Source organism: Lutra lutra, chromosome 9 (genome assembly GCF_902655055.1).
Source record: "Lutra lutra chromosome 9, mLutLut1.2, whole genome shotgun sequence".
Classification (NCBI taxonomy): domain Eukaryota; kingdom Metazoa; phylum Chordata; class Mammalia; order Carnivora; family Mustelidae; genus Lutra; species Lutra lutra.
The window spans coordinates 49,320,295-49,335,159 of NC_062286.1; the positions used below are offsets into that span (position 1 = coordinate 49,320,295).

General features: G+C 40.9%; 1 protein-coding gene across 1 annotated transcript in view; it reads left to right on the top strand.

Annotated features, from left to right (window-relative positions):
• EVA1A (eva-1 homolog A, regulator of programmed cell death) overlaps positions 1 to 13,189 on the top strand; it is a 52,312-nt gene extending 39,123 nt beyond the window's left edge. The window contains 1 exon segment of the mRNA XM_053447876.1: positions 11,902 to 13,189. Coding sequence (XP_053303851.1) covers positions 11,902 to 12,275 — 374 coding nt within the window. The 3' untranslated portion in view covers positions 12,276 to 13,189.
• The last annotated feature ends 1,676 nt before the right edge of the window (positions 13,190 to 14,865 follow it).

Sequence of the window (14,865 nt, forward strand, 5' to 3'; positions counted from 1 at the left end):
CTTGTTTCATTTACTCTTCTCCTACCCCCCAAACCCCCATGTTGCATCTCCACTTCCTCATATCAGGGAGATCATATGATAGTTGTCTTTCTCCGATTGATTTATTTCGCTAAGCATGATACCCTCTAGTTCCATCCACGTCGTCACAAATGGCAAGATTTCATTTCTTTTGATGGCTGCATAGTATTCCATTGTGTATATATACCACATCTTCTTTATCGATTCGTCTGTTGATGGACATCTAGGTTCTTTCCATAGTTTGGCTATTGTAGACATTGCTGCTATAAACATTCGGGTGCACGTGCCCCTTCGGATCACTACGTTCGTATCTTTAGGGTAAATACCCAGCAGTGCAATTGCTGGGTCATAGGGTAGTTCTATTTTCAACATTTTGAGGAACCTCCATGCTGTTTTCCAGAGTGGTTGCACCAGCTTGCATTCCCACCAACAGTGTAGGAGGATTCCCCTTTCTCCACATCCTCGCCAGCATCTGTCATTTCTGTTTGCAGCCATTTTCTTTTCCAAGTATTCTTCCCTTCGGTCCTGGGCTGGCTATTACCCTCACAGTCTTCGGGGTCTGCCATCCTCTCTCCTCACTCCCCCACCTTGGCTTAGGTGCCACCCACGTACTCCTCACACACGTTTTGTTTCCCTGTATCTCAGTACTGGGATTGGAGGGGTTAACATTTCTTGTTTCAACTCTGTGCAAGCAACCCCTTGGGATCATAATATAATAATTTATGATGAGGATAATAATATCATTTATAGTAATAACCTCATAAATAACTTCTAATAGGGTTGTTAGATTAAATGGAATGATTGCTCTTTTATTTAATGTTTTGAATTGATAATACATTCTCCTGGTCACTTTTCCATTTCCTTTCATTTCTTCCTTAAAAGTCACCTTCTTGGTTAGATTCCCTTTGGTCACTCCACCTGCCTGCTCCCCTCCAGAACACATCTGACACTTCGTATCCTCCTTCCTATTTTTACTGTTTTCTTCTCCTTATCACCTTATTGCCATTTAACATACACCCTGTTTTATTTGTTTATCTTGTTTATTTACTGTCTCTTCTACTAGAATATAAGCTTCCAGGAACACTTAGGTTTTTCTTTCTTTCCTCAGCCTCTAGAATAGTTTCTGGCACCTATTAGGTGCTCAATTAATCAGTGAATTAACATGGCTCAATGATCAAACAATATAAAGGGATATATAGTAAGGAGTCATAGTGCTGCCCCCTCCATCCAGTCCCCACGTTTGAGCCATCATCAGGCCTTTCTGCATCCTTCCAGAGTTCTTTGTGCACAGATAAGAAAGATGAACATCTAATCTCATCCTCACCCCCTTTTAATCACAGCTAGCATTTTGTACTTTGTACTCTTTTGTACTTTGTTTTCTTCACTGAAAACATTATCATAAAGATGTGTTATAGATGGTATTCAGTGTATAGAGGACTTCCTCCTTTTAGATGACTATATTATAATATATTATACTATTCCTTTGTACAGATGAACCATAATTTTAACCAGTCCTCTGTTGGCCAGAGGTAGTGGTTCAAATCTTTTCCAACAGGGCAACAGAGTTGGAATAAATCCTGTGGGCATACATATGTGTTCATGTGCATTTTCAGAGTAAGTTCCCAAAAGTGAAACTGTTGGATCAAAGAGTGTATAAATTATGAGTTAAGGTCAATATCACCAAAGTGCCACTTAAGGAATTTTACCCATTTACTCTTTTTAAGATGCATCAGAAGGTCCTGCAACATTATTTTCAAACTGTTGGATTTTTGACAATCTGATAAATGAAAAATAACATCCAAATGCCATTTAATTTCTGTTCCTCTAGGTCACAGGTCAGCAAATGTTTTCTGTAAAGGGTCAGATAATAAATATTTTTGGCTTTGTGAGCCATATAGTCTCTGTTCTATTGAACTCCTGTGCTGTTAGCATGAAAGAAGACACAGAGTGTATATGAATGGGCGCAGCTGTGTGCCAACAACAAAACACATGGTGGTCAGGTTTGGCCCCTGAGCCATAGTGTGCCAAGTCCTACTTTGGGTGAGCAGCTTTTCATACATTGAAGGGCCATTCGTATTTCTTTTTCTATGAACTGTCCATATCTTTTGTCCATTTTCTTTATTGGTTGTTGGCCTTTTTTCTTAATGCTCTTTCTGGGTGTTCTTTATATACTAGCTTTGTCTCTGTGGCATATTTCAAATATTTTTCATAATTTTGGCAAATGCCAAGAACTTTAACTTTGTTTACAGTAATTTTTTCCAGTGCAGATATGCTGGGGGATCGTTTATTTTTTTTTCCATTTAACCAATATTCCTTTTTTAAAAAATTTAAATTCAATTAGCCAACATAGAATACATCATTAATTTCAGATGTAGTGTTCAATAATTCATAAGTTGCATATAACACCCAGTGCTAATCATGTCATGCACTCTCCTTAATGCCCATCACCCAATATTTCTTTGAATGTGTAACAGTAAGTACAGCAGTGGGAACTCTGTAGTAGTCAGCTAGAATTTGAATCACTTTTCCTATGAGATTGGCTTGAGAGAGGTGGTCTCTTAGTAGTGAGGGAGCCTAACCCAGCATAACTCTATTGATAGTCACAAATTTGGGGTTTGGAGAAAGTACTGTAGTTTCTGTTTCATGTTATTCCCCTTTATACTGGTAATCCTGTGAAAGTTGAGAACTTTTGTGTTTTTAGCCCCAGAGGCACTGTAGACAGTGGAATAATGAAACCATTTATTGACCTATCATATTAGAACACATTTTAGCAGTTGAACTATACTGTCCTGGAGAGGGTTTGTTAAGAGTAGTACTTTCACACGCAGCTGATGGCAAGAAAGTATAATGTATGACTTTTGAAAAGCCACTGGCAGTATGTTTCAAGAGGTATAAAAATATGTATGCCCTCTAACACAAAGATTCCTTTTCTGAGAATGCACTACAAGGCAACCCATGAAACAAACAAGCAGAAAAGGAAGTAGCATTATACACAAAAGTACTCTGACTCTGCATTTGTCCAAACCCATACAATGTGCAACACCTAGAGTGAACCCTAATGTAAACTATGGATGTTGTGTGATTATGATGTGTCAGTGTAGTTTCCTGAGTTATAACAAATGTGTTGCTCTGGTGGGGGATGTTAATAAGGGGAGAGGCTATGGGTATGTGGGGGTGAGGGTTATGGGGAATCTCTGTACTTTCCTCTTAATATTGTTGTGAACCTAATACTGCTTTTAACCATAGTCTTTTTTTTTTTTTTTTTTTTTTTGACAGAGAGAGAGATCACAAGTAGGCAGAGCAGCAGGTAGAGGGAGAGGAAGGGAAGCAGGCTCCCTGCTAAGCAGAGAGCCTAATGCGGGGCTCAATCCCAGGACCCTGAGACTATGACCTGAGCTGAAGGCTGAGGCCTAACACATGGGGCCACCCAGGCGCCCCATGCTTTTAAACATAGTCTTACAAACAAACAAAAAAGTATGCAGATGAAAACATAAAATGCAACCAAGTAAATATAAATAAATATGTACATATTTATATGATAGGAAGAAAGAATAGAGGAAAATTCACTTCACTACACTACATAGTGTGTAGTTATATTCAGGTTGTGGGCTTAAGGTGATTTTATAAATTTTTTTCATCCCTTACTCTTTTAATATTGTATCATTACACATACACACACACACACACATACATTTATATGTATACACACATATATACATCTATATACATATTTATCCATATATGATAAGTTTATTAACTAGACTTTGAGAAATTGTATATTCATGATTTAATTCAGTAAATATTTGTGAGATACACACAATGAGCAAGGCAATGTGCTGGATGTTCTGGAAATCCAAAGTGAATCAGGTGGATTCTGCCCCCAAATTTCTCACTGTTGTGTGGGAAAGAGAGTCATTACATAACTAATTATCATGCAACTACATAAAGTGCTGCCTGGGTGAGAGGGGCTAATTAATCATATTCTTCCTCCCTTCCAGACTCAAGGAACCAGAAAAGCATCAGAATAGGGTATCAAGTGCAGCATTGGTTACACCAGGGCAGAGAATGTTCAGGGCCTTCTACAAGCTTCTAAGCTCGCCTTAGTCCTAGGGTCATAGGACCATAGGTCTTTCCTGCTGTAGATGAAGGAAGGTGAGCAGGGTGGTTTAGGATGATAGGTAAGGTAAAGGAAGCCCTCTTTTGGGGGTGCTTATGGCCTGGACAGGTGGTAAGGGAAGATGAAAGAGGCAGAAACGAAAGAGTATACTCCAGAGCCAGCCTAGTGGGGGAGCGATGCTCCCACAGCCCCTCTTCCCGAGGAAGAACAAGCCAGGAATGGAAGAAGGAGGGCAGCTTTCTCCAGCATTTCTGTAGAGGACAGAAGTGTTCGTGGGGGGTTTTGCTTCTTTATGGGGAGGGGCAGAATCCCGTAAAGAGGAATTCTAACAATGCTTTAAGAGTTAAGAGAAGAGATTATGCTGAATGCTCCCTGATTCTACAAAAGCCCCAGTACTCTCTTTAAAACCTATTTGCAAAACATTTTTCTTTCCAATCAAGAGATTGCAAGTTTGGGGCACCTGGGTGGCTCAGTTGGTTAAGTGTCTGCCTTTAGCTCAAGTCATGATCCCAGGGTCCTGGGATGGAGTCCCAAGTCAGGTTTCCTGCCCAGTGGGGAACTGAGCAGGGAACCTGACTTCTCCCTCTCCTTCTGCCTCTGCCTTGCCACCTGCTCTTGCTCTCTCTTAAAATAAAATAAAAACAAATAGATAAATACAATCTTAAAAAAAGTGGGGGGGGGGATTGCAAGCTTTGAGGTCAAGAGTCTAGGCAGGGGAACCAGTTACTCATGCCCGGAGACCAGCTGATCTGGCCTAGACTGATGCTGCTGGGCATGATCTGACCTCCGAGGGTGCAAATGAAATTAGCTCAGGACCTCCACATAGAGCCTCTTCCTGCCCATGAAAACAATGACCCTGCAGGAAGCTAGATACAGCAATACATTTATTTTTATTTACTGAGGGAAAACAACGGACAATAGCCCTCCCCACTCTACTTCCTGGGCAATTAACAGCTGTCTGGATCTGGCCAAGACCAGGGTGGATCATTGGCCAAAAGGAAGTGACCTGGAGCAGAGACTAGAAAAAACAACCATGATAGAGCTACAGTTTCGATTTTTGCAGAAGCATGATGAAGAAAAACAAAATAAATTATATCAGCTGTGAAAATCAGCCCTGAGTCATCTCCTCAGGAACCAGTGAGGCCCAGTCAACTTCCTTGCCCTCTCTCATTGCTTTTACTGGGCGTTTCTGGGGATCCTTGTCTGAAAGCTGTAGGTAAAAGAGTATGTTTTCTGGTTGGAGTAGCAGGATGGGATGCACTAGTTAAGCTAGAGGGAGAATAGTGATTCCCGGGATAAAGTTCAGTAACCATCTTCAAAGTTAACCTATGTAATAGGGGTCGGTGAGGGCAGGGTGCAGAAAACATGGAGACACACTCACAGGCAAGAAAGGGTGGGATGAGAAGAGAAGGAAGTGAAGATGAGGAAAACAGATAGATTAGATGGATGGAGGGATGGATGGAAGGGAGGCAGAGAAGTGGAAGGAAGGAAGAAAGGGAGAAAGGGAGGAAGGAAGAAAAAAAATAAATAGAGTTATTTTTTATTGAATGCCTATCTTTGCCAAGATCTTGGATAATCTCTTTATGCTGATCATCTGTAATACCTTTAACCTTTACCACAATTGAGCAGGGTAGGTAAGTAGTGTTTAAAAGATGACTGAGATGAGGCTTCAAATTAATGCTGGTCTGCCTGGTGGTTTTCCATCCTGGTAAAAGCATGGATTGGGTTATCCTTTGGGGAAAGCCTTCTCAAATCCACATATCTGAACTTTAGCTTTTCCACTCACCTTTGTGTTTCTGGAGATCCCTCTTCAGGCTTCTATAGAAACTCTTCCTTTTAGTCTGGGAATGGGTGGGTCTTCTTCCCTGCTGGGCTGTTAAGTTCCTCAAGGCAAGAGCTCCCTCAATCCTCTTCCTTTGCTGGGCATCAACTAGACAGAATTCAGTTTTATTCTCCTTCACTGCTTGCTTGCTTATTTATTTATTTATTTATATCAAGCAATCAATTTTTATTGAGATATAATTGGCATATAACATTGCGTAGATTTAAGGTGACAAAGTGTTGACTTGAAACCTTTATATATTGCTGTATGGTTACCATCGTATTAACTACTTTCATATCACCTAATTATCTTTCTTTTCATGGTGAGAACAATTAAGATCTAATGTCTTAGCAACTTGAGAGTCTATAATACAATATTGTTTTCTATATTCAGTAGGCTGTGCATTAAACCTCCAGGACTTATTTATCTACTGGTTGCAAATTTGTAGGCTTAAACAACACATACCCAATTCTCTCTCTCTCCAGACTTTATTAACCATCACTACACCTTGGTTTTAGGAGAAGGTCTTTTTTAGATCCCATGTGTTAGTGATATCATACAGTATTTGTCTTACTTTGACTTAATCTCAATTAGCATAATGTACTTAAGGGCATAACACATTTTCTTTATCCATTCATCTGTTAATGGACACTTACTCTGTTTCCATGTCTTGGTTATTGTGAATAATGCTGCTGTGAATACGGGAGTGCAGCTATCTCTTAAAGACAGTGATTTCATCTCCCTATGTTTCCTTGATGATCTTAATAGATGAAAGAAAAGCATTTGACAAAATACAACATCCTTTCATGATTAAATTCCTCATCAAATTGGGTATAAAATGAGCATATACCTCAATATAATAAAGACCATATATGACAAACCACAGCTAACATCATGCTCATTAGTAGAACATTGAAAGCTTCTCAACTGCATACAAAAGCTCCACACTTTTATTCCCCTCTTTAGTTCTGATGTCACCATTTACCTATTTTTATACATTGTGTCATTAACAGATTGTAGCAGTTAGTTACTTTTAGTACTATTTTCCTTTAACCTTTATTCTATAGTTTAGTGGTTAACATACCATTCTATTACACATTTAGAGTTTTCTAAATCTGACTGCATACTTAACTACAATGTACACTTTACAGTTGTACACTTTCAGATGTTTTCACGGCACTAATTAGCATCTTTTCACTTTAGCTTGATGAACTCTTTTCAGCATTTCTTGTAAGGCAGGATACCTTCAGCTTTTGTTTCATGGAGAAAGTCTTTATTTCTCCTTCATATCTGAAGAATAACTGCCATATAGAGTGTTCTTGGCTGGTAATTTTTTCTTTTCATTTTTCTTTTCACATTTTCACTATGTCATTCCACTCTCTCCTGGCCTGTAGGGTTTCTGCTGAGAAATCCACTGATAGCCTAGTGGGGGCTCCTTTATAAGTTATAATTTTTTTTTTTCTCTAGATACATTTAGGACTGTTTTTCTTTGATGGTTGACAGTTTCATTATAATGTGGCTTTGAGGTCTTTTTGCATTACGGTAACAGGGTGATCTATTAGCTTTGTCAACTTTGATGTCAAAGTGTCTCCTCAGTTTGGGAATGTTCTCTGCTATTATATGTTAAACAAACTTTCTGGACCCTTCCTCCTCTCTTCTCCTTCTGGAACCCTGATTATGCTAGTATTTGTACATTTGAATGAATCCCACTGCACTGGGTTATTTGAAAAGCATTCTCTTCTAGGTAACTTATTTTGTCTTCCATTTGTCCTACTCTGCTGCAGATTCTCTCTCTTGCATTTTTCATTTCAGTCATTGAATTCTTCAGCTCTAGAATTCTGTCTGGTTCTTTTTTATGGTTTCTATCTCATTGTTAAATTTCTCATTTTGTTCATGTATTTTTTTTTCCTGATTTCATTGAATTGTCTCCTATGTTTCTTTGTAGCTCATTGTTTCTTCAAAACAGTTACTTTGAATTCTTTATCTGCTAAATCATAAGATTTCATGTCTTTGAAATTTTTATTCAAGGATTTTCTTTTGATGATGACACTTTTTCTTTTTTTTTTCTAATCAGAATTTTTTTTATTAACATATAATATATTATTTGTCTCAGGGGTACAGGTCTGTGAATCGTCAGGCTTACACACTTCACAGCACTCACCATAGCACATACCCTCCCCAATGTCATAACCCAGATACCCTCTCCATACCCACCTCCCCCTGGCAACCCTCAGGTTTTTTTTTTGTGAGGTTAAGAGTCTCTTATAGTTTGTCTCCCTCCCAATCCAATCTTGCTTTATTTTTTCCTTCCCTACCCTCCAAGCCCCCATTTTGCCTCTCAAATTCCTCATATCAGGGAGATCATATGATAGTTGTCTTTCTCTGATTGACTTATTTCTCTCAGCATAATACCCTCTAGTTCCATCCACATCATTGCAAATGGCAAGATTTCATTTATTTTGGTGGCTGCATAGTATTCCATTTTATACATACACCACATCTTCTTATCCATTCATCTGTTGATGGACATCTAGGTTCTTTTCCTAGTTTGGCTATTGTGCGCATTTGGCTATTGTGCTATGAACAGTTGGGTGCATGTACCCCTTCGGATCACTACATTTGTATCTTTAGGGTAAATACCCATTGGTGTGATTGCTGGGTTGTAGGGCAGCTCTATTTTCAACTTTTTGAGGAACCTCCATGCTGTTTTCCAGAGTGGCTGCACCAGCTCGCATTCCTACCAATAGGAGGGTTCCCCTTTCTCTGCATCCTCACCAGCATCTGTTGTTTCCTGACTTGTTAATTTTAGCCATTCTGACTGGTGTGAGGTGATATCTCATTGTGGTTTTGATTTGTATTTCCCTGATGCCGAGTGATGTGGAGCACTTTTTCATGTGTCTGTTGGCCATCTGGATGTCTTCTTTGCAGAAATGTCTGTTCATGGATGACACATTTTCTTAATTCTTCATGTTCTTCGTAATTTTGTGTTGCTGCTTTGCTTTTGAAGTAAAAGATACCTCCCTAACTCTTCACTAGTTGCTTTCGGATGGGGTATATTGTTTGTTGGTCCTATTGTATATGGGGTTCTCTCAGACCTTGTTTTTATACACCTGCTCCACATTTCTTGCTCCCTCTTGTGGCAGAATTCTTAAGCTTTTATGTCTTCTCTGGATCTTACAGCTCACCTGGCTGGCTCCTGGAAACCTCTCTTTTGTTTTTCCAGAAGGTGGTGCTACAGTTCAAGTTTGTGGTTTCTCTCTTGCCCACAGAGCCAGGTCTGTTTTTCTGATAGCATTCCAGTTTACCGGACTTTTGAGGCCAATCTTGGAGATGGAGTAAGGGAAGTGAGGGAAGGTATGGGTTTAGCACTTGGGGTATTAAGGATGTCGGCCTGGTAGGAAGATCCTTGGCTGAGGTTCTCCCAGAGGCTTGTGGGACTTTCTCCAGACATCTTGAGCTCAGTCAGCACGAACCATCTCCCTTTATAATCCTCTGATATTCTTACTTATCACTTTCCCAATTTCTTCCCTCCCCTCAGTCATGGAGGTCCCGCTTTAGTACTCTGTGTGTTGCTGGAGAGAAATGGGTTTCCCATGCAGCATCCAGCAGAGCTAGGGTAGCCAGGCACTCACATACTGCTCTCCTTTCCCCCCACAGAGTGGTGCCATGGGATAGTTCAGTTCTGTGCTATGTCAATTTGGCGGGGAGGGACACTGTTGGAAAAGTTCCTTCAAACTTGTTTTGTTTGTTTGATTCCTTCAGTGATGTGCTGGAATTCTGTTTCATCCATGGGTATTTGCCCAGGTCAACACTTACCAAGATTTTCCCCAAACACAGCTGGGAAGGATCAGAGTTGTGGTTGCTAGTTTTACAGTCCTAACTGAAGTCTGTCTGCGGTCTGTCTATTACTGGATGACCTGGTAGGCGGTTGGGTGAGACTCTTCCTGAGCGTCTTGGCTTATGCTTTTGGATTAGAAGACTCCCACAGAGACACTCTTTTTTGGTAGATGGATGCTTAATTAGCTGTTAAAAAAAGGGACACCAAAAGTTGGGATATCTTACACCACCATGATATTGCCGTCACCCCGCTTTCACCACATTTACATTGTTTATTGACTACTCATATCTGCTATTAGTGTCTTCTATTTTCTTCTCGCCTCTCCCCTTTCTACCTATAATTTATGTCTATTGTATTCATATCACTGTCATTTTGGCAGGAGTTTCAGAGGGAAGGAGGTATCATAAACACATGCATTCAATATGCTGTGTTTAGACTGATAGAACCTTTTTGGGGTACAATTTAGAATGCATAAAACTTCAAAATGCCTATGCTCTTTGATGCAGTTGCCCTATTTCTAGATAACTAATCGGAAGAAATAATTCTACATGTATATAAAGAGATGTGTACAAGGATACAATCATCTTGACGTTAGCATTGCTCATCATATTGAAAAATTATAAACCATTTATGTGATAGTAATAAGGAAATAGTTAAGTAAACTTTGATAGGTCTATACTACAGAAGTCTATGCAACAGTCAAAAAGAGTGCTGTTGGCATATCTGGAAATCTTTCTAAGAAATATTCTTACATTTTAAAAAAGGTTATTATATATAATCCCACTTATATTCTTTAAAAACCCACAAAACAATATATGTTTTGAGTCATACTAACCAGTGAATAGAGATTATGGAAAACTAATTTGCTGAAAAACTAATTTGAGTCCTGTCAGATTGACCATGCGCTGGGACCCACGGCCAGGCATGCCCCTATATTCTTATACTTACCCACAAAGGGAAGGCTGTTCACCCAAAGGCTCTCATCCTGTGGAGCACATCAGAGAGGGATCCTCACTGGGCCCACGAAGCATACTGCACATTAATAGAATGATTATTTTCTTTTCTTACCAAAGAAAACCGCAGATTTCTCCCCCACAAAGTCACCGGATGAGGCCATCACAAAATACCAACACTGGTTTTCCAACTGTGATCGTATAAGTTATCAATTGCTGCATAGCAGATTACCTCAAAACGTAGTGACTCAAAACAACACACATTTCTTATCTTGTTTGTGTGGGTCAGGCCAGGCCTGCACCAGGAGGGCACGCTTCCCTGCCAAACTCCTGCACATGGCTGTTGGCATGGTCCGTTTCTTTGCAGGTAGTTAGCCAGAGGCTACTTTTTGTTCCTTGCCATGTGGGCCCCTCTGTAGAACAGCTCAGAACATGGCAGCTGGCCTCATCAGAGCAAGGGAGTGAGAAAAAGCCAGAGAGAACGCATAAGCAAGTTGAAAGTCGGTCTTATGTAACCTAATCTTAGACTCATCCATCAATTTTGTCATATTCTGTTTTTTTAGAAATAGATCGTGGGGCCCAGCCCAGTAGGTCCAGCCTTCAAAGGAAGGGCTTGGGTAAGAGTTGGAATACTAAGAAGTGGGGGGCATCTCACATCTCACATCTCATCATCATCTTGATCCTTGATTTTACCCATAAATTTTTTGCTCCCCCCCCCCTCAAAGCTTCTTACATCTGTGATTAAAAGTTTCTTCAGGGGTTGCAGGAGCAAATTCAGAAGCCAAGGATCTTTCCCTATAGGCAAAAATAGGTTTTAAACACATACACACCTCCTAAGGAAATGACATCTAAGGACTGTTGCTTACTTATACTACATCCTAAATAATACTTTTCTTTCTTTTATCTTTTCATTCTGAAATTATTTCAAATTTAAAGTTGCAAGAATATAGGAGAATGATTTCACACGCCCTATACCATTTGTTGATAATTATGTTTTGAATCCATTATATAGTTTGTCCCATGGGAAGGCAGTATTTGTAACCATCCGAGGTCTGAGGTGTGATGAGAGCTGTGCAAGGCGGCCGGGAGCCCTGGGTGCTCTCCGCATCTAGAGTCGTCATCTCTCAAATGCCTCTTCTTCCTCTTTCTGCAGAAAATCCCGAGCGAGCAGCTCTGTACTTTGTCTCGGGCGTCTGCATCGGGCTGGTGCTCACCCTGGCCGCCTTGGTGATGAGGATCTCTTGCCACACGGACTGCCGGCAGCGTCCCCGGAAGAAGTTCCTGCAGGACCGAGAGAGCAGCAGCGACAGCAGCGACAGCGAGGATGGCAGCTCGGACACGGCGTCTGACATCTCGGTCAGGAGACACCGCCGCTTCGAAAGGACTTTGAACAAGAACGTGTTCACCTCGGCGGAGGAGCTGGAGCGCGCGCAGCGGTTGGAGGAGCGGGAGCGCATCATCAGGGAGATCTGGATGAATGGCCAGCCCGAGGTTCCGGGGACCAGGAGCTTGAACCGCTACTATTAGTGGTGGGAGCCGAAGTCCGCGCGGGGCAGGAAGCCGCCGGCGAGGACCAGAGTCCGCAGGGAGGGTGGGCACAGAGCCGAACGCAGTTCTGCTGAAGTCCTGGGAGCAGATAAGCAGGACATGCCCGTTTTCTAGCCAGGAGACCTGAGCTTTCCTTTTCGACTAAATTAACGGAGAAGTAGAAAAACCGAGTCAGTTTATCAACCTTTCCAGGTCGTGGAATGGTGCTGAAAAACCCTCTCCAGAAATGTGGATGGAGATTAGAGAAACGGGACTGTGGTTTCTCTTGATTTCTGAGGATCTCAGAAGTTTCTGCAGACTTCAGTGCTATGTGTTATTCCTTTACAAAAGGAAGATTATCGTGGCATGAAGGCTAGGAAAAGCAGGGTGAACTTAACCCAGCAAATGCAATTTTTAAAATGACCCCATGCTATGGAGGTGGTACTCATCCAGATAGCGTGATTTATGATTATTATTTAAGGCTGATTTTTAAATCTCGTGTTGCAATGGCAACCTTGTCCATTTTAACTGGCACCTCAGGGATCAAAATCCTATTTTTTAGTATAGTTCCCACCTCATTCATGAAAATGGGTAGATTTAATGTATTATGGGAGATGTGTCAGTGTGCTAGAAAATATCAATAACCTCAAAGGATGAAGGGTTTTATTATAAATAGTTTATAAAATATATATTAACGTGCATATTTGAAGATGCAACATAAGAATACGAGCTGTGTTTTCCCCCATTTGGAGAGAAGAAATTTTGTTATGACTCTAGATGATGATGATTTTAAACATTTTGTTAAGAAAACAAACAAACAAGTTTGGATTTCCAAGAAAAGAATGAGAGTGGGAGATGAGGAATAAAGCCAAAATTAGGATGAGATTAAAAAAATAAATGTTACATAAAGTCTTTTTTGTTGGTTTATTTCATGTCCATCTCTGTGTTATACTTACTTTAAGTGGCAGCCCTTTTTCATAGGTGGCTATGGTCTTTTGCCAGGCCCTTTCAACAACTGGAGAACTGGGAGAAATGGAAAAACTGGAGAATAAAGAAATGGCCCCTGTGTGACTAACTAGGGACCTGTCGTTTGCTGTGTGTTGCGTGTTATAGTTACAATGTGGCTGAGTGGTTGTTAAGCACGGGATAGACGTGCCCAAGGCTAGAAATAAGATGGTGGCCTCTTTGTGACTTACTTCACTAAGCATAACCTCCTTCGGAGGAAGTCAATTAGCATATGGTTTCACTTATTTGTGGAACAAAAGGAATAGCGTGGAGGACATTAGGAGAACGGAAAAGTGAAGGGAGAGAAGTCGGAGTGGGAGAAAAACCATAAGAGACTATGGACTCTGCGAGACTAATAGAGGGTTTTAGAAGGGAGTGGAGGGGGTATGGGTTAGCCTGGTGATGGGTATTAAGGAGAGTACGGATTGCATGGAGCACTGGGCATTATATGCAAGCAATGAATCATGAAACACTACATCAAAAACTAATGATGTACTGTATGGTGACTAACATAACACAATTAAAAATAAATAATAAATGTGACAAACTTAAATAAATGATGATCACCTCTTATGGAGAAGGGAGGTCAGTAGGGAAAAAAGAGAGCGAGGCTGAACCACTTAGAAATGGGTTACAGAGAAGGAAGCAGCATCCTCCAGCCTTCTATCTCTGTCAGCTCCCTTCTCTTGACATGCAGTGGGTTACTTATTCAGCCTGTCTGGATGCTCCTGAGCCTTCTTACTGGGAGTATTTCCATTGGTGTCCATCGGTGTCATCATGGTACCTGAAATGTTGGTCAGGAGACTTCAACTGATGGGGTCTCTATTGCTTTAGCAACCCACTGTCTGCCCTAAGGGCTTGGAAGGCTGTCTTAAGAAATGAACAATCACAAATCTGTGTGCCCAGGGGGCAATACACTTGGCTTGAAACCTTGGTGGCTGGTCTGATTATATCAATTTGGGTTGCCTCATTGGGTAGTAACAACGGCCAAAAATCTTGTTAAATCAGTATCTTTGAATTTGGGTTCCCACCCTTGTGATTTCCGTCCTAGGCAATAATTGCCTGGGCTTCAGATTAACATCATCTTGGTCTCTGTCTCTTAGAAAAGTGAAAGAATGAGGTGTTGCCTTCATCCCCAGGATTCATCCAAAGCTGGTAACAGGGAAGGATATGACCCTTGTTAGGATGGAGGTGTTTGGGAAGGTTCTGGGTCATCTGGCTTTCTCACCCCAATATCCTGATGCCTTTACCAAGTCTATGAAGTTCCTATTTTTAGGGTGGTGCGGATTTCCCTAAGTCACAAAATACTAGATAACAGTTTGGCCTACTGCTTCACTTCCATATAGCAAGGATTTCAGCTTTTCAGCCAAAGATAGGGAGACTTCCACTGTTACCTTCCTTATCTTGACCCAAGCAGTTCTACATTTAGGTCTGTCCCTCCTGGTTCCAGTTTCTGCATTGGGTCACTTTCATTTGAAACAGAATAATATCCAACTTAAGAGCATTTATTGGTTCATATAACTGGGGAAAGTAGGGTTGGACCAGGCGTCATGGATGACAGGGTCCAGATGCTGAAATGCTACCA